This window comes from Malurus melanocephalus, unplaced genomic scaffold (assembly GCF_030028575.1).
Source record: "Malurus melanocephalus ecotype Western Australia unplaced genomic scaffold, MMel_1.1 scaffold_273, whole genome shotgun sequence".
Taxonomy (NCBI): domain Eukaryota; kingdom Metazoa; phylum Chordata; class Aves; order Passeriformes; family Maluridae; genus Malurus; species Malurus melanocephalus.
Genome location: NW_026623505.1, coordinates 646,776 through 669,734, shown reverse-complemented (window position 1 = coordinate 669,734; position 22,959 = coordinate 646,776). Strand labels below are relative to the sequence as shown.

At 37.6% G+C, this 22,959-nt stretch overlaps 1 protein-coding gene and 1 long non-coding RNA gene across 4 annotated transcripts in view; one reads left to right on the top strand and one right to left on the bottom strand.

The window, feature by feature from the left end:
* LOC130579422 (uncharacterized) overlaps positions 1-22,959 on the top strand; it is a 219,209-nt gene that overhangs the window by 54,744 nt on the left and 141,506 nt on the right. The gene's annotated exons all lie outside the window — the stretch shown is intronic.
* Positions 3,538-22,959, bottom strand: part of GABRG2 (gamma-aminobutyric acid type A receptor subunit gamma2) — a 62,540-nt gene continuing 43,118 nt past the window's right edge. Inside the window, exons 7-10 of the mRNA XM_057376203.1 lie at positions 10,548-10,700; positions 8,791-8,996; positions 7,013-7,036; positions 3,538-5,538 (exon numbers count right to left, since the gene is read on the bottom strand). Coding sequence (XP_057232186.1) covers positions 5,263-5,538; positions 7,013-7,036; positions 8,791-8,996; positions 10,548-10,700 — 659 coding nt within the window. The 3' untranslated portion in view covers positions 3,538-5,262. The remainder of the gene's footprint in view (positions 5,539-7,012; positions 7,037-8,790; positions 8,997-10,547; positions 10,701-22,959) is intronic.

Here is a 22,959-nt window from a genome sequence, read left to right as displayed (position 1 = left end):
TGTTTAGTTTTGGTTTTTTAATGGGTAAATTAAAATTAGGCTTCTCACAGCCTATAGTTAGGCTTATACACCTGAAAATTCTAAAGAGAATGATGGCTGATAAAAAAAAAAAAAAAAAAAAAAAAAAAAAACACCCAAAAAACCAAACACATGTTTCTGGTAGAAAGATCAGTATTTCTAATGTTTTGCATAGTGGCTGAATTAAAGCTTTATTAATATTTTCTTATTTCTTGTTTTCCCTCTTCTCATTTTGATAACCAATATGAATTTATGTGAGTCMAAATGAGAATGTCTTATCCAGTCTAACATGCTGTGCTTTGGTTTTTTTCCCCACAAGAAAGACAACCATTTTTAATATGTTTTTGTGAAGTAATTTCACATTCTGGAATGAATTATTCAAATGTTTTTGCTGGCTTGTAAGCAAGCTTTTAGTTCATGTCTGTTATTCAAGATCTTTTAAAGGTCGTGAGCTTTCTTTTACATATTCAACAGGTATGATTTTCATTGTAAATCTTTACTTTAAAAAAAGCCCCACAGTAATGTGTAGGTAGGAAGTCTARATATTTTTATCTACAGAATCCTTCTAAGTAAGGAGGGAAAGTGCACTGGCTTTTAATTTTTATAAATGGAACAATAGATCTCTCATGGGTATAATAAACTGATTTATCTGTGAAGCTTTTCATAAGATTTAATTAAATTCTCAGCAAAGCGACTGAAATTTTGTTTGAAAGACAACACTTGCATTTTAAAATGTTATTTTGTCCCCTGGGCTGTAATTAGGTTGCATTGAGATGGATTCTTTATATTTTACTTTTCTTCTTTTCTTCACTATTACTACTGTATTCTGTCTTGGATGATGCCTTAGTTTAAAATAAAAGGGTTTAGTCCCCTAAGTGCAGAAGCCCACGAAAAGGTTTAATTTTTCTTGAGGATCTCATCTTGGATGTAGCTATTCATTTCCAAATAACAKTAAATTTCTGCTGTGGCATCACCAACATCTGATCCTTCGTGCGTGTAGATGAAGCCTGAAGCCCAAAGGTGCTCTGTTCAGTTCAGAGAACTGCAACCTTCATTATTTTTAGCCTTGGAAATTATTTTCTGTGGATCATTTTGCCTCTAAATGACTCTTAGCTTGTTGTTCTGGGCTGCCTCTTTAGTCCATTAAAGTACAAATTCTGTTGTTTGCTTCCCTGATTCAGTTCTCAGCTGCAGCCTGGATAGAGCAGATYTGCTCAATATTGACTTCAGTCTCTGTCATATCCAAACTTCAGTTACATTCCTCAGCTGCCAAAATCCCCCACAAAGACTCTTCTGCATCATCCTGCCTTTCCTCTGGAGCATGAGAAACTCTTCAACAAACCTGAAGAAGGCCTTGCTTATCACCTTTCAAATTCTTGTTTGCACCTCATACCTATCATGGTCTTGCAAACTCCAGATTTGGTGAAAAGTCAGATAATCTAAAACTGTGTTTTCCAAAATATTTTTGGCTCCACATAAAGTAATGCTGTCCACTAAAATTTGTGCAGTTAATAGAGCTTGCTTGTTCCTTTGCTGACATTATTYGCTTGCCTGATTATTTTATAAGTGTACTTTTTTTTCTTTTTCTACACGTTTTAAGACTGAAGGGCTTTGGGGGCACAGGTGGAAGGAGATGTAAATATTTGGGCCTCCAATACTTGCTGCAAAAGCTGTGTCATTGAAATTGATACACATTGCTATTGGGCCAGTCCAGCCATGTTATAGATTTATGTGGCTGTGGGGAAATGAGATAGAATGGATTAAAAATGGAGTCCTTGATTATTTCCCCCCTTTTGTGTGTGTGTGTGTGTGTGTCTTTAACATTTTCTATTATACAGAGACTAAAATTATGCCATACTGGTTTGCAAAATGCATTTTTGGGGGCTGGCTAGCATAGAAAACAGGACAACCATTGTTGAGTCATATGATCTCCCTGAATACCTGCTCTTTATTTACAATCTGGGTTTGTAAATGTTATAAATGTAAAAGGATTTATAAATGCTTTGAAGGTGTTCTGTTTTGGTATAATCCCTGGGACAACAGTGTCTTGTCTCGGTCAGGATATTACATACTCTTGGAATAGAAATAGCAAGTAAATAATTGTGCCTCTAGAGCATACTTGATCAGACTTTCAATRACAATCTGAACACCCTCAGACTAATCCCAGAGCAGTAATATTTATTTGCAGTGTGATGAGCTTAAAAACATTTCAGCAAGCCTGGTGCATCAGGAGTGAGTTTCTTCCCTGGAATACAACTGGGAGCTTTAGTCCGTGTAACTAACTAAACATAATGTTTTCTATAACATGTATGTGTGAAAGTGTCTATATAGATAGGGTTCTGGGCAGTTTTCTTCTTMTCTCACCCAAATGTTATTTTGCTTACTGTTTTGTGTACCGTGGTGACAGTCTGGCTTTATAACACAAAGGTTCAATTCTGTGCTGAATAGCTAAAATAATCCCTTCTAGAGGAAGTCTGTTTTTTGTTTAGTGCACTAGATTGAACTTTGCTGTCATTTTCTTACTGGGAATTGTGTTTCTTCATGAACCATCCTTTTGAATCTCCATTTTCCCTAGGAGAAAATGACAAATCCCCTCTGTTGGTGTAGCAGAAGTGAAGTGTTGGGTAGTGACTGATTGGATCTTATTTCCTTTACTCTGTGTGGGGATATATGGGGAGAAAATTCCCTCACCTCCTTGCGTGGTGCAYTTTTCCAGTTTGTGTGGTTCCCATTATGGGGGTGGGGGTGTTGCAGTSCTTAATTAAACTCCTTCCTTGCTGGAATGAGCAGCCAACCTTGCCCAAGTGAGAGAYCTGATCATTTGTTCCTCATTATTGCATCTGGTTCATCAGTGCTGCAGGGTCCTTAGGCACAGGTAACCTGATGGCTGAACTACGGTAAAATGCTCAGTTGACACTGAATAATTTGTTTCACAGACCACAACAAAAAAAAATAAATCTTTGTATATTAATCAAAATGCACTTGGGCTGAGGGCATTAAAGGGCTGGTTTGGGCTGAGTTTCATAGTGATATGTATAAAACCTATTTGGTAGCAGGGAAAAAAAACCATGTAAAAATGAAACCTTAAACATATAACATCAGCCACTCTTAGTAATTAGAGGGAACTTAAAGAAAACTCTTAAAACACTTACTATTGTGGGAAAAAATTAGATCAGTCAGGTACCATTTGAAATGCCTTCCCATGTGAAAGGTGATTGACACTCAWTCAGATAGTGGAGACTCTCTAAGTAGATAAAGGAAGGTTATTTCTCTTCATTAGAGTACTTCCAATTCAGTGATTATTAAAATTTTTGTTTTAGAATAAGATAACCTTCAAMAGATCTCATCTCCATCCTTGAAAGTTATATGTGAGCCATTTGACTACAAAATGAGACAATGCAGAGGGTTATCAGGATTATAGTCACTTATATTTAGGCAGCTGATGRATCCAGCTGGTCAAGCAGTCTAATCCTCAAAGCATGCTTTCAACAAACTCATCACAGAAAAACTGAGGTTGAGTGCAGCAGTTTTATTGAAAAAGTCCACAGGTGTGTGCAATTCCTTTATTAAAATGTTTTCAAATACATTGGACAAGGAGCAATTGATGATCAAGAGATATTCCTTTTTTATACATTTTTATTTCCAAAACTATACAAACATTGGAAAACTTTCCTTTTCCTCCATTTTAATTAGTAATAATTCTGTAGTGATAAGCTATAGATCTCCCTTTTCAAGCTGCAAGCCTGCTTTTCTGGAGGTGGCATTTTGCATCTTTGACAATTAAAAAAAAACCAAACTGTCAGTCATATTTACATGTGCTTAAGGTTGCATAATTGAGCATCATACAGGTTGTGAAAACCAGTGGTTTTCGAGATTCACCCAGGTGGGTTGAAGGTTTTAAATACATACATAACTGCATACATGTGATTTAGTAGCCAAGACACCCTTTGTTCCCTTTTATTTTCAAGGCTATCTCTAAACTCTGTGCTAGCCATGGTAAAGGTTTGTTTTAGTAAAGGTACTCACTGAGTGAAAGCAGCACTGACAACAACTATTGCTGATCAAGGACATGGATGGGCAAAGAATTGTGTGTGTATATACAATACAATGTCTAATGTTTCCAAATTAACTTGAAGCTCTTATGTAAAAATAATGTCTATAATAAAGCTATTTCCTGGACTGGGTTAAAGAATAAAAGACCCCCACAAACACTTGTGTAAGGAAAAAAGGTGGAGCTCAACATGGGAAAAGAACAGTAGAAGCACATGGACTAAATTCAGAAGCTGATCTTGCAATGTATAATTACTGGAGATTCAGTTGGAATACAGCAACATTGTCAATGGGAAATGAAGGCTACGACTGCAGAGGACACATACATTACACTTGATGAGCTATTATATTGGCCATACAGATTTGTCTACATGTTATTTATTTGAATCCTTAAGGCTTCTCTAATGTCTTACATGAAAGTGCTGTCTGCTTGGATCTTCCATGCATGAGGAAAAGGGGCAATTTTTCAAGAAAAAAAAAATAGGTTTGTCCACATTTCAATTACAATAGCACATCCAGAGACACAAAATAAAAGACAAAACTTAATGGTACCTTTTTTCATTTATTTTGGCCCCCAAAAGATGCATGCACTAGACTTTATGTACTACAAGGTATTGAAATATTTACAGCATTGTACATGTGCTCTTAAAGGGATGGCAAAGGGAAAGCTCTGTTTTCATCTTGGTGGGAGTAGAAGTTAACTTTCCTAGCTTAAGAATACCTATTCCAAGTGAGAGATGACTCTTCCAAAAAGAAAAGCCCACAGAGARTAAAGCTATAGCATAATTATAGCCAATGTTAACAAACTGTACAGCACTTTACCTGGGAATTCTYCTCTCTCCCCCTCCTCTTTGGAATCACCAAACTATTGGTGAGCACCAACTATAAGGTGATGCTGCTATGCTCTCCTTGCCCTGTCTGYCCTGTTTCTCTCTATTCCAGCAGGTAGAGCTGTATATTACCTGTTGATATGATTTTATTTTCAAATTATTTTGGCATGTGGAATGGACATATGGTTCACAATAACCTGATGGCAGTTTTTGGACGAATGATATGACTGATATTTACGGGATTATGGCACTAAAGAATTCAGATCACTATAAAGCGCATCATAAATACTTCAAGTGGATTTAGGAAACCATCTCTCTAAGAAATCCAGTGAGTAAGGCTCATATCACTGGTTTCCTACTGCTTTTAAAGGTACAGATATGATACCCAATAGACCAGGTTGAACAAACAGAAGGCAGTTGGGAAGAAGATGCGGGCATAGGAGTCCATTTTGGCAATGCGGATGTGTATTCTGCCGTGCCGCCACGCTCCCGTCCGACAATCCTCRAAGCAGCAAAAAAAACTGGCACAGTCCTTGCCATCGAGACACTCGTACCCATATTCTTCATCCCTTTCTTGGAGGTGTGTGGCATTGTTCATTTGAATAGTAGCTGATCGGGGCCGGATGTCAATGGTGGGTGCCTAATGTGCAGTAGCAAAAAAAAAAAAAAGAAAAAGATGGCAAAGGGAGAAACTTTGTTATTATCACCAGAGCAGCCAGGATATAATGGTCAACATGTGCATGATGGTTCTGGGGGATACATGGGAAATTGCTGAGGTGTTCTAATGGTGATATTACCTTGAATTTATTAAAATCATTTGCATCATACGCTCTACAGGAAAGCAACACAAATAGGTTGCAACACAAATAGGTCCAAACTTAACAGCTATGGGCAATTTGGTTCAAAGCCAAACTGAATAAACATTAGAGGTTAAATGAAACATCCAGGAAYGTAATTGATGGTATTTTGAATTTTTGTTTTATATTTTACATAGCTGCTTGGTTTCTGAAGACAATTCATGTATTGCACATGAAAGGAACTGAATCAATTGGAAATGCAGGATTTTAATAGGGCTGRTTCATGTTGAGACAGGAACAAATATGTACACACAAAAAAAAATGCAAAAACTGAGTCTTTTGAATAAGATTAGGAGAATTCTAAAAGACTCTCCAATTATTTGAATATATGCAGTTCACCACCTACTAATGTTCACCACCTAGAAGGTTCAAGATGTTCCAAATTTTATATAGTAACCRTARGTATATATACACACACATATATATTTAGAATGAATTGAGCAAGTTAAGCATTTAAAACACGTTTGAGCATTTGGTGAACACTGGGATGATAGGCATTGAAATTTCATGCTGATAGTTATGAGGGTAAAATAACAATTCCATTCTGTAAGTGTGTATATTTCCTGTCATTTATTTTGTGGTCCTTCCCCCTCCCCTTCCCTTTTTWAAAAAAAATAAAATCTCTGCATTTCTGAATGGCGATAAGGTTTAGATGTGGAACATAGCTAGATGCTAATTTGCTAAGTGTGTTGATCCAGTGAGAACATTAAAAATCTATGTGCATCTTAAACCCTTTCAAAACTCTGACTTTTTTTTTTTTTTCTTTTTTCCATAAGGAACAGCATTTGAGTAATTGATGGCATTAGGTTTTGTTTAGGTCAACATCAGAATAGATTTGCTTTTATAATTAGGAGTGAAATCACAAAGGTGAAAAATCCAGGGTCAGAGCTGAGTTCTAAAAGGGTATATTGCAGGTTTTTAGGGTAGCTGGTGCTACTGGATCCCATTGCAAATTGAGAGAGAGGAGCAGAAATATTTTAAACAATAAACTCTCTTAATTTGTGCGATCCAATAATGYTGATTACTCTTGAACTTTGGTAAGTTCAGAACCGTAGTGCGTCGGTATTTGGGCTGCTGAATCAACTCTACAAATTGCTTAGAAATATGTAACCATTCTACTTAATTAGGAAGCACCTTGAGTAGAATGATTAGTTGTCTCATTAATTAAAAAACCCAACAAAACACCACTCATCTAATCTCTAATWGTTAAATTCAGCAGTCGCATGCAGTGAATTTCCATTCCAAAAAGCATTATACCTTGAAGGAAAACATCCGAAGAAGCTTTCATTTTGTAGACAGAAAAGAGAATCAGAGGGTTTTGTTTTAAATTAAAGAAAGGAAAGAAAGAGACAAAAATAATGCAAATTAAAAATATGTTTCTAAAACATAGTAAGTCAAAAAGAACTAAATTTATAGAAAGGTTGGGATTACAACAATTGAAACAAGTGTCTGTAGCATAAAATCCCCACATTTTCAGCTTGTCACTGCCTTGTCTACATCTGGGCCAAAGACATAAGATATCAAACTTAGATTTTCTAATCCTGAGGGGCTCCTAGTCTTTTATGCTGAAGTCTTCAGAAAAAGACCATTCATAGTTTATGGAAATAATTTTAGAAACGGGACTCTATACCTGCTAATTGTGCCCTGAACACTCTACTTTAAGGTTTTTAGAGTCTGGGATTACGGTTCAGACAAACAGTTCTGTTTCTTCCCAGATGCTCCCAGATAAGCAATGTAGAGAACAAGTTATTTGTCCTCCTATGGACATTTTAAAGTGAGACAACTCAGTCTGAGGTATTTGGTTTTGYTTCTTTACCTGACTGCATAAGACCCACATCTACACAAACACACTTTTATTTCCGTCTAGCATAGCCCAAGACACATCACTTTATCATTTTACTTCATTATTTTACAGTCTATCTCTCAACAACTTTAAAAGTTGAAATTATTGGAATAGTGTGTAGTGAAAGATTCTTTAAGTGCTATTTTTTCTATATCCTTTCTGTGATAAAAGAGAATATCTTCAAAAATCCTTGAATATTTTAGCAGAGCAAATTCAAATTCCTTTATTCTTTGTTGGATGCCTGAAATGGAGATGAAAATACTCTTTATTAATGTAAAATATTTGCCCTTCACATTTTTCACTTTGAAATTCGGTTGGTTGGTTGGTTCAAGGGTGGGGTTTTTTTTGTTGTTGTTTGTTTTGGATGCTTTTTGTTTTGTGGGGCTGTTATTAGTTTGGGTATTTTGGGGTTTGTTTTTTTTTTCTTTTTGGTAGATGATTAGGCTAAATGTTTTAGAAATTCTAGAAAACACATTTGTCAGCTCAGTTGCCAAAGGCAAGGAGAAATCTGTCCTGGACAAAATAAGCAGCAAATTCTTTCCCTGTCTGGGCAAAAGCCCAAATCTCTACTGAGGGTATTTCCAGGATTTTTTTATTGTTGCTATTATATATATATATTTTTTTATTATTTTGGGTAGCATACATCCATAAGTATCATTATAAACTACAGCCAAATCACTTTCTAAGGCAGAGAAATAGGTAAAGGCAGTAAGAAATACAAGAAAAATAATATAGGGAAGCAATGGAAAGGAAACCGATGCTTAAAGGGAAGTTAGAAAAAGCACACATCACTGTTTGAATATAAAAGTTTAGCTGTAGTCCTGATAAGCAAAAGASTTATGTCAATAATGTGGACATTAATTAATGGTATAGAACATTGCTAATACTGAGAAACTCAGAGCTTTTCTATAAAGGTTACAGCAAGAGATCTTTCCACAGAATAAATCATGGCTTTGGTAGTTGTGATTAAGAGGATCTTTTTTTTCTAAGAAATTACTTTCTCTGGCACTCAGTTTACTGTAATATATGAGCTTTTGATTCTCAAGGTGAGTGTTTGCATTCCTTTGTTACGAAGAATAGGTATAAATGTAATAGAAAAGTATGAAAGAAGGTACAATTATAAAGAGGGGTTTAAGTGCTGTCTCAGAAAAACTAATTAAATTTTAAGCCTTGCTGGTAAAAAGATACATACTGGGTTTTTCTTCTTTTTGTCTTTATCCTTGCTTGGCTTTCTGTTGCTGACAAAGTAATGCAAAGTTCCGTATTCCACCAGTGCAGAGAACACAAAAATAAAGCAGACTGACACAAAAAGATCCATTGCTGTCACATAGGAGACCTTGGGTAGAGATTTACGAGCAATTGTACTTAGGGTGGTCATTGTCAGGACAGTTGTAATTCCTAGTAGATAGATAGAAAACAACAGAAACAATATTACTGCAAGTAAAAAACTGATTTTGCCAGTTCTCTGTCTCTGATTGGTTTTGAAGTGTGCCTGGAGTTCAAACATGTAGCAGAGATATTAAACAGMAGATCGCTGCAGTGAAATGCCAATTCAATGGGAGCTCAGAGGATATCAGGGCTATGAGACATTTTTGCACGGTCACTGCCTGTGCTGCTCTGTAGAATACTTTGGGTAGATGGATTCTGACTCTWAGAAATTTAATTTAGAGTTTTGGTTTTGTAGTTTACTTCTGGGGAGTGTTTACTTTTATTGAAAATTGAAGTTTAGGGTTTATGTGCTCAAACCCTTAAACAGAGCTAGAGAAGGGTCTACAAAAGAGAAGCACTGTGAGATACCTCGCCATCACTTCTTTCTGAACATTATTGCTTGTAYTATGATGCAAAGAATATTAAAAATGCATCAGAACAGTTAAAATCTATCACAGTTTATATGGCAAATTTAATCCCATTGGTTTTACCTTCTTAGGGGTGCAAATAGACTAATTCTCAACAGAGRGAAAAGTCTGTTTTGTGTACCTAARTMAAATATAAATAACAGTCGAGTGCCCTTATTAATTTTGTACTTMTTTAAAGCAGATTTTGTAACCTCTTTTTTTTTAAAGAGGATGTGAAAAGAACAATAAAATGTTTAATGCTTTCTGTTATGAGAGCCACTTGTTGTCTATTCTTGTGCTTCTTCTAGCAAGTCGGAGTGAAAACTGTGTCCCCTACTTCACACTCCAGTGCTCTCTGCTGTGGTTCTGTGAATAAATGAAAATGGAGAAGGAAAAACTGGAATAATTCTCACTTGCGTGGATTTAATGTAGAAGTAGARAATGTGTTCAAGTTGCTCTAGCTCAATGTTTCTGCTTTGCTGTTTCTTACTGCTACAGCTGTCTTGCACAAGCAGATTAATTTGGTCTTTCTTAGTTTATTTGTGGAGCAGTTGTTAATTGTGTAGAGRTTTCTAATTCTGATTAGTTGCATGTCACATTGTCATGTATAGGGTTTTGATAACACCAAATCCAGTCGATTTTTTTTTGGTCTGAAGTCTACGTTTGATTGTTGGTCCCTAAAGGAGTCAGGGTGGTGCATTCTCCCCTTGTTACCACTTGGCCACACTGTCCCAAAGGTGAATCYCTTCCTGGTAATTATTTAATTTGTATTGTCAGTCACTGTGGTATGGAAGTAGAACAARTGAAACTRATGCATSCTGCTCWAATCCAGCCATGTTYCCCATCCTCTTCATGTTTGYAAAAAATACTGGTGTAATCAGAAARAATGYAAAAGTTGTTTTTGTGGACCATCTACAATACTCAAAATATATTGTAAAAGGGAAGAGATGCAAATATGGCTTAGTCTGTGTTATTCCTTGGGAATGACTGCATTCCTCTAAATGAGGAGAGTTCATGTGAAATTGTCCCTTCTCTTGTATTTACAAGCTGGTGATCTGCAGAGGTGTCAATTAAACATCAAAGCTCTTGAAGAAAACAGAAAAGAGAAACTCACCCAGTGATGTTCTGGCTGGAACTGCATCCTTATTAATCCAGAAAGAGACCCAGGACAAGACAACAATGAGTGTGCAGGGAATGTAGGTCTGGATAGTGAAATAACCCATTCTCCTGCTCAGGTTAAAGAACACAGACATGACCACGTAGTCTCCTGTAAAACAGAACATAGAACAAAATGTTAAAAATCCAATGTAAAATCTGTATGTAAGAGCTGGGGTTGTCCTTTTCCATGTCTGAGGGGCGTGTGTATAAATGTTAAAGAGATTTTCCAGGTATAATGATGACAAATACATGCATTTAACATCTTCAGCACTGCTCCAGCTCCAGAGCTGTGAATTTTCCCTGCTRAAAGTGAAGGTTCACCTGGGTGACTTTGCTGTGGGATTTTGAGGGAGCCTCCCTTGCACAGTGTGGCTTCCACCCCAGTGGTCCCCCCAAAGCAGACCTGCCTGCTGTGATCCTCTTGCAGCAGCCCCTTGCATGGTGAGGCTCCAGCCTTCCTCCAGTCCCCATGTTCCTGTGCTCCCAGCCCCACTCTCAAATATTGCATGCTTTCAGATGTACTTCCTGAATTATTCGTGTTCTTAACTATTCTTCAGGGCTAGGTTGTGTCAATAATTTATTTTTTTTTATTTGCTTGCAGATCTTCCATTGTATTTTCTCCTCTAAAATGGTTTGAACCCACATTTCCTAAGTGCCCCCAAAAGCTGAGCTAGAAGTTACTCTGGTGTACATAACACATCATTCTTATTTGGTAGTTTGTGTTGTCTTCTCAGGTTCTTTTCCCCTCTCAAATTATTAAGTAAATTCCATCTGGACTCAGGGATACAGCAAAGCATCCATTTTTGATGTGATTTTTGTTTTTTTTTTCCTAAAACAAAAAAAAAAAAAAAAAAAAAAAAAAAAAAAACACCAAAACCAACTCTAGTTCTCATCTTTACTTCAGATTACAGCACTCCTGGGAAATCTTGATTGCAAAGGAACTACAGAACCCCAGGCTACAAAGACTTCATTGCAATTCAGTGAAATGCAGCCCAGAGAAGTCTCAAACGGAAACAGGATATGATTTGCAAATTTAGAGTGAGATAGTTTTCCACCATTATCAAAGAGGCTCTGAGGCTAATGCAAGTTCTGCTTAGATCAGTACCTTTAGTTAACACTGAGTTCCCTCTTTTCAGGCATAATTAAAATTTTAATTTCCCCCAGAATAATCCCTTTGAACTTGACCACAGAAGAAACTTCAGAGATATTTTTCAACTGGTGCTTCTTTGTTATGTCGTTTTTTTGGTTTTTTAATTTTTTTTTTCAATTTGAATGTCCATATTCCTGGGATTAACTGTTTTTAATTTAATTGTATTGTAATATAATTAAACCAAAAACATAAACCCCACAAATATTATATGTGCAGTTTTTAAAGTGACACATCTGAATACAAGCAAACAATTGTAATACGTGGTCTGATTATCCCCTGAGTTCACAGATAAATTTGCATTATATGTGCATGTCCTTCATGTGCCAAAAAAACCCAACCAGYGAATCTAAAAAATCACCACTCAGCAGCAGCCCTGCAAAGCTGAAGCCATAAAATTACAGTGACTCATTCTTCATCTCCCTGGATCATGTATTAACTTCCCAAGAAGCAATTATTTTTTCAGTTTTGGGAATTATCCTTTTATTCATTCACCTTCATATATGCTATTAATAGCATTGATATTTCAATTTTTTGCTGCTATGRTATGGCAGAGATGGCTTTAAGCAGTAGCTGTATTACTTCCATGCAAACATTTTTAAAGAGAAGGGTTTCATGGTCACTGTTATTATATAAATTTAATGGGACAAAAAATTACCAGAACTAAGAGGTGAAATATAATCCTTAACACAGATGAGAACATAAAAAGGTACCAAAGGCCCAGAACTGAAGTTTAAAAATCAAATGTTTTATTGCTGTTCTTGTTTCTTTTTTTGAAGTTCCCACTGCTGTGGGCTCTTTTGGAGTGCATGAGGGATGTGCAGATCCCTGGTAACCACTTTCTCCTTATTTTTTGTCCTGATTTTGGAAGGGTCTTTTCGCTCAACTGTTTGGCAGTTTGTAGCTCTCCTGCCTTGTATTCAAAAGAACAGAAAATATCAGACCCCAGTACACAAGCCAGAACTTTCCTACAGGTTCTAGAGTCAAATACAAAACTCAGYGCCTGTGCTGAGAAGGAAAAGAGCTAAAAAGAGGTGACCTAGACCAATTGTCCCAGCCCTTCAATTTTATAGGCCTTTTTTTTTTTTTTGGTGTTGGTTTTTGTGGTGATCCCCTGGTGTCCATGAAGACTTGTCTGTGATTTTTCCTTAACCCAAGGAATGTTTTTTATACAGTAAAGTATTACAGTAACATTTTTACAATATCGTATGCATTTTTAATGGATTTTTTGTGGTTGTTCATGAGGTAACCCRTAAGATCTTTTAAACCATGAACTAACTTGTAACGGCCTTGGCCCAGCCATGGTGAGGAAACAAAACTCTGAATTCRCTGTCATCTCAAAGATGGACAATTCTTTCCCACAAAGCATCAGCAGAACGTTTGCTACTCAAACTGGAGACCCTCCAGGTGCCAGTGTTTTTTATCTTATCAAACAAAGCTCCCTCTGCTTCTCTTTCTTCTTCCTCGTTTTTTTTGGGGTTTTTTTGTTTTTTTTTTTGTTTTTTTTGTTTTTTAAAATACAGGACTTCATAAGCAATTATGCTCTGCTAACAGGTTCCAAAAGTTAAAAAGTGATATAATTCTTGCACGTTTTTTTTCAACCCTCACAGATAGTATTGCACCCTTTATGCAAAGACTTTCTTCCCTGATTGATACTGGTGTAAAAAAATCCAAACTATTCCAGAATTATATTCTTAGGAAACTGTCAGTTTCTGATATTTAAAACTCCACAACATTGTTCTTGCAGACCTTATTTCTCATGCATTGTAGATTTAGAAATGTTCTACTGAAAGCTCAAGGAAATAAGAAACCACATATATTTTATATGAGCTTTAAGGTTTCTACTAATGGAGAAGTTAAATCAGGGGAAGTAAAAATTTCAGTGTCAACTATAACTTGCCAGGCACTGTGGAATTGACCAATCTGAAGAGCCATTCAAGGGTGAATAAATCCTTTTAAATTACATTTTGCTTTCTAGTCTGAAAGCCTGCTGATGCTGCAGACACTGCTATGTTTTGGAGTGTTTCAGAGATCCTTATGAAACAAAGGAATAATRTTAATATTTTACCTTGCTTTGTTGGGGTTTTGGCAAGTGAGGTGCACAGATGGATTTTTTTTTTTTTTTTCGAGGTAGGAGTTAGAAAAATGGAATTTAGGAATTGYCAAGAGAAGTAAATATTTCTGTAATGTACTGAATATCTCTTCTAGCCTTGAAATATGTTCTGCTTTTGACTGGGTGCATTTTCTTCTGAGTAGCTGCACAGAGCAGGACCTGAATCTGACCTGAAGTGGCCAAAGAGATATTGTACACCCGAGATTGTGTGTCCAGTAAACTGGTGAATGGGCTGGGAGCTGCTGGTCACTGCTCAGGGATGACCTGGGCTCTGTCATTCAGTGATGAGCACCTGCATTGTGCATCACCTGCTTCTCTTGGGCTCTGTTTTATTTCTCCCCTTATTGTGACAGTTATTTACATATTTCTAATTATAGTAAGGTTTTATTTTGATTTGCTTATCTCAACCCGTGAGGTTTACTTCTCCTTCCAATTCTTCTCCCCACTGGGCAGGGGTTGTGAAAAGTGAAAAGCCACATCCTCAATTGCCAGGCAGGGAAAACTGTGACAATAAAGGCTCAAGGACTGTGTGGTGGTTTGCTCCAGAGGAGCCTCTTGCTGGGATTGCCTTGTTCACTTAAGTGATGTTGGAATGATACAACAGCCAATCTGCTGAGATTGTGAATGAGAAAAGTGCTCTGAACCTACCAAATGATGCCAGGTTGCACATCCAGACAGAGGATGTGCAGTTTAGGAGCCAGTCTCAGCTGTCACAACACATACAGCCAAAATGTCAAACATATTAAGTCCCCTGTGGAACATAGACTTGACAGTGCTTTGCTTTAATCACACCTTTCATGATGGAATCTTGCCCCARCCCTGTTTTTATCCACATTTGGTTTATTTTCTGACTCTATTCATGCACTTCTCAGCTTTTTAACTGAGACCAGCTTAAATACTCTGTTATTTTCAGATTATTTCGGTGCCTGAGGTGATTTTTCACTCCTGGTGTGATGCCTGCATGAAGCTGTCAAACRAAGACATTAGTTTAGTAAAAAATGGCCAGACTTGATCCCTCAGCACAGTGTCATTCATTAGTCCTGATAATCTTTTCATTATTACTTCATCCCCTTTCCCTGAGCTCTGGCTCTTGTTTGTCCAGTATTGTCTACTGCAGCAAGAAAGCTTCTCTGCCTGCCAAATTGCTGTTTGGAGCACTAATACACTTTTGGAGATTTCTAGAAATTAATAATAATGCAACCTGGCAGTACCTTTSTAAGACAACATACTTAAGTGCTTAACTTTTGGCACCCTAATTAGAAGATTTTTTGGTTATTTAGCCTTTCACCAGAGACCTTATATTGCTACCRTTCATTTTGAGATATACAGAATTATTGCATGTGTCTGGAGAATAATACCTACCTAATTTTCAGTTTTTATAGAAATACAAAATTTCCCTGGAAAAAATAATCTTATTACACTGAGGAGCATAATAACTCATCCTTCATATATTTAGACCCTCCCTCTCTTTCTGAATATACATTTTTCCTATTCCTCTGCAATCATCTGTGTATCTGAAATAGRCTGACATCATCATCTTCATCTGAACATACAACAGCAAGGTGACCAGTTTCTTCACTGACATCCATTTAAACCAGAATGCAATCCCTCAGGAAAATGCCATCCAGGTCGTGTTTATCCTCATATGTAAATGCTCATATCTTACTTTCTACTAAGTGTTTATTCCTCCCAATATATCTTTGGAAGATCAAGAAAAAGATCAAGAGATGCAGAGCAGAGTTGACTTGGGATGCAGCATCTTCATGCTGTCACTCTGGGAAGTTGAATATTTCTCTTGGGGCACACAGAGGAAGTGCATGGATCTTAATTCATTTCCAGAGGAGGAAATAATTTGAAAATTAGATTAATTCTTTAGTATTCAGTGCTCTTGACCTTAGTGAGCCCTTGCAAAAGGTTTTCCTTCTAACAGTGTTCCATCCCAATTTACACAGGCTCAAAGCAGGCTCTGTGAACTCTGGAAATGCTGCTCCTCCTCCTCCCCTACTCCTGTGTGATGTGGTGATTTGAATACCAGGATTCAGGCTCAGTTAGGCAGTAGGGTGAGTGAATTCCTGATTTGAGGAACCATCTGTGCATATGTGCTGGCCCAGGTCCCARAGGTTCCAGGGAAGGAATTAGTCGTGCCAGGAAGCACAGCCAGGGGGAATGTGCACTCTACTTAGGTGATTTAATCAGCACAGTGGCTGTGATCCTTCATTGCCTCCTGCTTGGGGAGTCATTCATACCTGTGCGAAGTGAACGGGAAATTATCCCCATTAGTGCTCCCTTTATGCGTGTTTAAGTGACTGTGCAAAGTGTGAGGTACCTGGGAAACAAGCCTCTGATTTGTACTCAGAAATGGTTTGGAAACTAATGCAAATATGAGAGGAAAGAACAGCTTCCTCACACCATGAAAAATTGTTGTGTTAATTATAGTTCAGGTAGCAACACTTAGAGCTAAGATTGTCTCACACTTCGTGTTATGAGATTCTGCTTTCTGTTGTTTAAAACACTGCTGGATTTAAATTGTTGAAAGAAGTGCAAAAGAGCTCCAAAAATAATATATTGGCCATGTATTCAAATTATTTGTGTGTTCCTTCTCAGATGGTTTTTGAGTGGGGAAAATTCAGTGTTTCATTTCTGTTAAGGATATGGAGTTTTGAGCAGGGAAATTCAATTAGGTGAAGGGCTGGCCTTTCTATGGGTTCCCATTTCTGTGAAGTTCATGGTTAACTTAAAAGCTTTGGAAAGCAATGAATGTGTGCATAGATGTGTCCATATGCATAACGTTTTTGAGAGCTTTTATAAGAAGTTTTTTATTTCTATTTCTGTTTCTTACAAAGCTGCACAGCCAAACCCCAGATAGATAATAGAAGTGGCTCTYTTCTCAAACTGTATTTGTTCCTTTATATTCTTCCACCTAAAACCTCCAGAATTCCTCTGTGTGCTGAGAGTTTACAGCTCATGTAGACTCCATGGTGTCAGGAGTTTCATTGTGGAGGAACTGCAAGCGTTCTAGCCCAGAGTCCAACCAGRATTTTCCTTGAGTATTTCATTACCTTAAATGTTTTTGTCAGTGTTTAGTAGTTTCAAAATCAATGTCTGTTTTAGTAATTCTGATGACGTTTAGAATTTAGAGATTTTTGTGCTTAAAATTTAAAAATCCTTGGAGAAAATAAATTAGGTAGAAGAACGTTGGCAAGAAATCAATAGTTGTGAGGAAAAAAAAAAAAAAAAGCCAAAAAAAAGTAACTTAGGAGAAGATCCAAGCTCTCCCAGAATTTCTAGCCATCCTTTGCTCCTTCAGGACAGATCAAGTGACTATCAGATAGGATTGATGTAGGTCACAGATTATATGGTTTGCAATAGGCACTGTTTTGTTATTGCAGCAAATAACAACCACATGSTTCATCCAGACACACAGATGCACCAGCTGTCCAGATTCCCAGTGGGCTTTTATCTCCTAATGTTACACAGAAACCACACAGAGAAGAGCAAACACTTTTAAAAATGTTTGTTTAAAGAGCCACATGAMAATATAGATAGAAATGGAGGCTTTACTCAAAATTAACTCCTATAAAYATGTATATAAATAAATGGCATGCTTATAGATGGGAAACTCTATCCAGTTCATCTTTCTGGATGRAGAATGCATAGAGAAAAAAGCAAATAAAAAAACCTCGTGCCACAGGAGGGCACTGTCACCTCAGAATAGAAATGAGAAAAGCTTGCAAGTCTGCCAGTGGAAAACCAAATCTTAAAAATTTCTAATKATTCTCGCCATTGAGTGTTTATGCAAGCACTGAAATGGCACAACTGACTTGTGTGACTCTGTTATTAGAGGAGCACTTTTAAGGACTAAACCAACTCTTGTGTGRTAGAAATATCCCCAAAGTAACATCACCTTTGTGCTACAAGTAATGGGTATAAACTGCATAAATTGTTAATGAAGAACAACTGTGGCAGCAGAATTTATMTTCTTTTCCTCATAAATAGCTAATAGATACATCCTTGTTCTCTCTCTTGTGCTGTTAGCATGGCCAGCAGTCTCGTTTTCTGTCAGGCRGAGACCACATCTGGTACTCTTTTTTAATAAAAGAAGGAATGGGTAAATGGTAGTTTGATGGAATAGATGTGTTTGGGCTTAATTTAGATGGGTTTAGTCGTGGTACGTGGAAATACCATTAAAATAGTGGTGCATGATGTGTGTGAACATCTCCTGTGAGCGAGGAGCTCCTGATCCTCTTTAGTTCTTAAAATGCTGCTGGGTTAGCAGAGTCTGCAAAGACAACAGTAAATGGAACCAAAAGGGTTCTAAGTGCATCCTTCTTCATAAAAGACTCAGGTTTGGTGCCATTTTTATACAGACATTGTGTAACAATAAAAAAGAACTCGTTGCTAAGCTTGTGGGGCATTGCCTGTAAAGCAGCTGATTTCCTTCCCCTGTGTGCCCCCCTGGCACTCTGGGGGGCAGCAAGGTGACCCAAAAGCTGCTGCCAGGGGAGACAGAAAATGAAAGGAAAAAAGAATACAGGCAAAGCCTTTCTTCTTTCATGTCAAATCAGGTGTTGGTAGCAGAGCTCTGCTCAGCAGTGGCTGGAGGCAGATCCCTGCCCCCAGAAAAAGCAGGAAAAGGGGAGAGTGGGAGACAGGAATCAGACCTGCCTACAAAACCAAGCAAGTGTCAGACTGGGGATTACATTGTGCAGTGCAGCTCTAATCCAGGATGAAAAATCATGTAAATAGCTTAAGATTGGTGTATTTGTCCTGCTGCATCTTCCTGTGGCTTTTGTGCCAGTCTCTTTTCTTGCCTTGACAGGGTCTATATTTGGAGTTTTGCTGGCATTTACTGTCTTGGTGAGGGTACTGAGTCAGCCTCAAGTACGGTTCACTGAGATGTCTTACACTGTTACAGAGCCACAAAGCAAATATGGGATTTGTTCTAAACACAGTGTTTTCTATGAGGATTTAGATTTAACCTATTCAAATMATTATCTTGTGTAAAACCTGAAGTGACCTTTTATTTTTTTCATTTTTTCCAACAGATCTGAAAGTTTGTAAATCTGTCAAGTTCAGTACCAATGTACTTCTAAAACTGGTCATGTGTCACGTGAAGAGATGATATTCCCTCTGGCAATATCATACACATATTTACATATATGKCAGGAAAATAATTTTGGCTGAAGTATTTGATCACACTGGGGCATGAGTGAATTTTCATAAAGACAGGACAGAAATCTGATCACAATGCTGATAGGTGTGAGATTTATTTGTTCCTACCACCAGAAATGAAAATTTGGAGGAAAAGGTAAAACCAGAAGGAACACTGTTCCCTGGGTATCTGACCATGAGACCTCTCCTTATCTCATTCTTTGCCAAATGTYCTTTTCACTGGTTCTGTCCTTCACAGTTTTCTTTCATTGACTGATTTTTAGACTGCATAAAGGCCAGAGTTAAAAAAAAGTCTCTTCCTTTCCAAAAATTCTCAGTAATCTCTTTCCCTCTGAGATTTAGCTGTAAAATACCACTACTGTGTCATAGAGAAGTCATGATGTGAAATAAAATGCTGTGAATATTTAGTCTTTGGGCCAAAGGAAGAAAGAAAATGTGCCATGGCATTGCAGATATTTGCTTGCAATAGACTTGCACATGRCAGCAGTGCCATTCCCTACCTGGCTGCTGGAATTACATAAAGAATGGGGTGAGCCATGGTCACTGCTCCTACAGCACAGCAACTSTACTGAGTGATTCCCCCAAAAATCTAATAATAGAAATTCTTAATATCCATTTCTAAGCAGTGATTATAGTTTGATTATGCAATGAGGTAAAACAATATTAAGATTTTGACAAAGCTTGCACTGTRGTCCATTTATATAAGATTATCTCTAGGATTCAGATAGCTGCAAGCCTGGTTTTCAATTTACATTCCAAAGGATGAATCCTAACTGCATTGCACAGCTGGATGGAGAGCAGGGGATGGGTGGAGATTTGCCTTTGGGTGTTTTTTCTTTTATTTTTGCTTTTTCTTGGGGATTTTTGGTGCAGTTTTTAAAAAGTAAGGTGTGTCTGTGTGTGAATGTGCCTGACATTAAACACCTTGATTTCCTGTGGGAGCAGGGAGAGGAGAGCTGCAATTAGTTTATGTTTGTGAAATGACAATCTCAGCTGATGAAACTTCTGCAAAATGAGATGAATCATTACACTCATCCAAGCAAATGAAATTTCTTTATGTATGACATGACTTTCTGCCCAACAGTTCTGGATTTTGTTTGGTCCTTGGCCACACATTCCTCTTGAAGTGCTGTTTTCTCAGTTCATTTGACAGAATGTGTTCCATTTCTCATTAGTTTCTAATTATAGGAGGAAAGAATGTAATGACACTAGACAGTAATTAAAATCTATTACTGTTGTTCCCACCTTCTYTTTGAAATCACAGAGACCAGATTTAGCCTGAGAATTTTCTGTTGCTGAGTAATGTCACTGTGTGGAAATGTGCTGGAAGATTGAACATAAACTCAGGTGTGTTTGCTTCTAAGATTTCTTYTTAGTGAGTGCCAGAGGTCTGAAGGGAAAATGAACATTATTGACCCTATATATTTACCTGTGATTTGATTTTTTTCCTAGTTTGTGACATAATTATAAACAATTTGGTGAATAAGATGTTACATTGGCATTAACAAACAGAGGAGGGTTTTTAGAGTGCAGGATTAGCATTCAGATGTGGCAGCAGCAATGGGTTGCAACTGCTGTGAGTGAACCATTCWGCTCCAGTGTGTAAATAATCTCCAAATTACAGAACCTTCTGCTCTCTTTGCCATTGCCCCCCTGCTCAGGAATCACCATCCAGGAATGAGAGCTCCGTGTCTCATCTCTGAGGGCTGGGAGGGGCTGGCTTCCTGAAGAACCTGTTTGACTCACTGAGAGAAAAAGTCCATCCAGTTCAGAAGTTCAGAGATGAGAAAATGTGAGGCTGACAGGAARTCTCAGGGAAGGTGAGAAAGTGGAGAGTCACCACTTCCAGGCAGCACCACCTGGGTGCTGTTCTGTCAGGAATCCTGCTGTGCCTGACACAAACTGTGCCCTTGGCTCTTTTGGATGTCTGCTATCTGAATACCTCAAAAAAAGCTGTCTGYTTCAAGAAAATGATGCACCTATAGCTCTGTGCCTCTTTAAAATAATAATTGGCTTAATTTCAATTATTTTACCTATTGCCATAATAATAATACAGGGTTTGATACAGTGCAATCACCAATGTAAGCAAATAAGAAATRTGTTTTATTATATTTTCATTCATTTCAAGGCATCCAGACAGTATAAGCACCTCCTGACAGCATCCAACCCTGCCTGCTACAGGGAGAATTGGAAATGACTTCTGTTTCTGTACTTCAAAGCATGAAGTACAACACATCCCTGGTACTTCAGATCAAACACACTATCAGAATTATGAAATGGCATGGAATAAGGAGTGTCAAAACTATGTAAATTTTATCAGGGTGAAATTTTCAGCAGTTTGCATCTGGAAAGAAAGCAGAAAATGGTGACTGCTTTTGTTTTATGGGGTGGCAAAGCACAAGATTTTTACCATACCATAGGTATTCATATTTGGACTTCCTAGATAGCTGTGCAAAGGATTTGTCTGAAAAGAAAGTGTGGCCAAGTCCAGGGGTCAAAAGAGAAATATAAGATGTAAAAATGGGAATTAAGTAAAGGTGACACTTTGAGGTCTAAGTTAAAAACTGCTAATAAAATTGGATACAGGCCTATTTGGTGAATGCTACAAGGATAAAAAATAAAGCATTTAATAATTTTGGTCTAAATAACAACAGTTTTACAGACATATTGGAGAACTCCCTTGAAATAGTACTGCTTCATGAGCCTTGTGCAGGTCCTGGTTGCTGAAATGACTGCACATGATTAATGTAATTTATAAACACCCCTTTTCAGATTTGCTTTYATATCTTTGCGAATTGTTTTTCACACAGCAAAGGTCATCCCTGAATCTCTMTGAATGCCTCTCATTTGGAGAGAARAGGAATCTGAGGCTACAGTACATTTAATCTCTGATTTGGATGYTTCCAGTGGTTTTTGGGGCCAGGAGACAGCAGTGCATACCCTGAGGCTGCAATAAAACCTGATGTTTCCTTTTACCTCCTCCCCAGACAGGAGAAGTGGCTGTGTGGAGGCAACGTTCTGCAGGGGAGCTGGAGATTTCACAGATTCATTCTGTGAAATGAAGGAATATTTAACACAAGAAAACTACTCCAGCACCAGCATCTTGCATCCAGTGGGTGCACAGGGAGATAACTGGGGAGACAATACCATAAACAGAGAGCCCCAGGGATGCTGGGAGGGAGGGATACATCCTGCTTTATTGCTCAGCTTCCTAGGTTAGACTATTTTTTTTTTTAAAAATTCGATTCCATTTATTTTTAGCTTCTGTTAAATATTTTAGGATATTTCATCAGTGGATATTTTGTTTAAAACCCCCAGGAAACCAATTCAAGTAACCAAGAAAAGACTAAAATTCACTCGAATATGAGACCCTGGAAGGCAAAACTTCAAAGAGCAGAAGTTGAACAGATCAAACTCAATGCAGTGTGGTCACCTACCAAATGTTGTGGGCTTCAGAGAGCTCAGTAAGTAAAGAAAATATCTTTGGGCACAGGAAACCAGCAAAGATACGTAAGAAAATATAAATTGTCTTGTTGGAAAATATGATAGCCCAAAAGATTGGTAAAGGATCAAAGTCGAGTATTGATGAGGACACTGAAGCTGCAGTGAGGGATTCCAGGGCGAGTCCCCCCTCTGTGATGGAGCAGATGTGGGACAGTTTCTCTTCCCTCAGCCCATCAAAATCCTGTGGAACACAGGCACATTGTGCTCCAACAGCAGCTGAGATTCTGCTCTAAACTTAGCTGGGAAAATTTAACATGAAAAGTTGGAAAAGGAAAAACAAGAAAATGATGCAGTGACATAGCATGGATGAATCTTCCTACTTGTATAATAGTTTTTCTTTGCCTTCTCACAGAAAACTCAAAATGCTTGATTACTATTATTTTGTTTCCTGTGATATGAAAAAGTAACCATGTAGGCATGGTCATGCAAAAA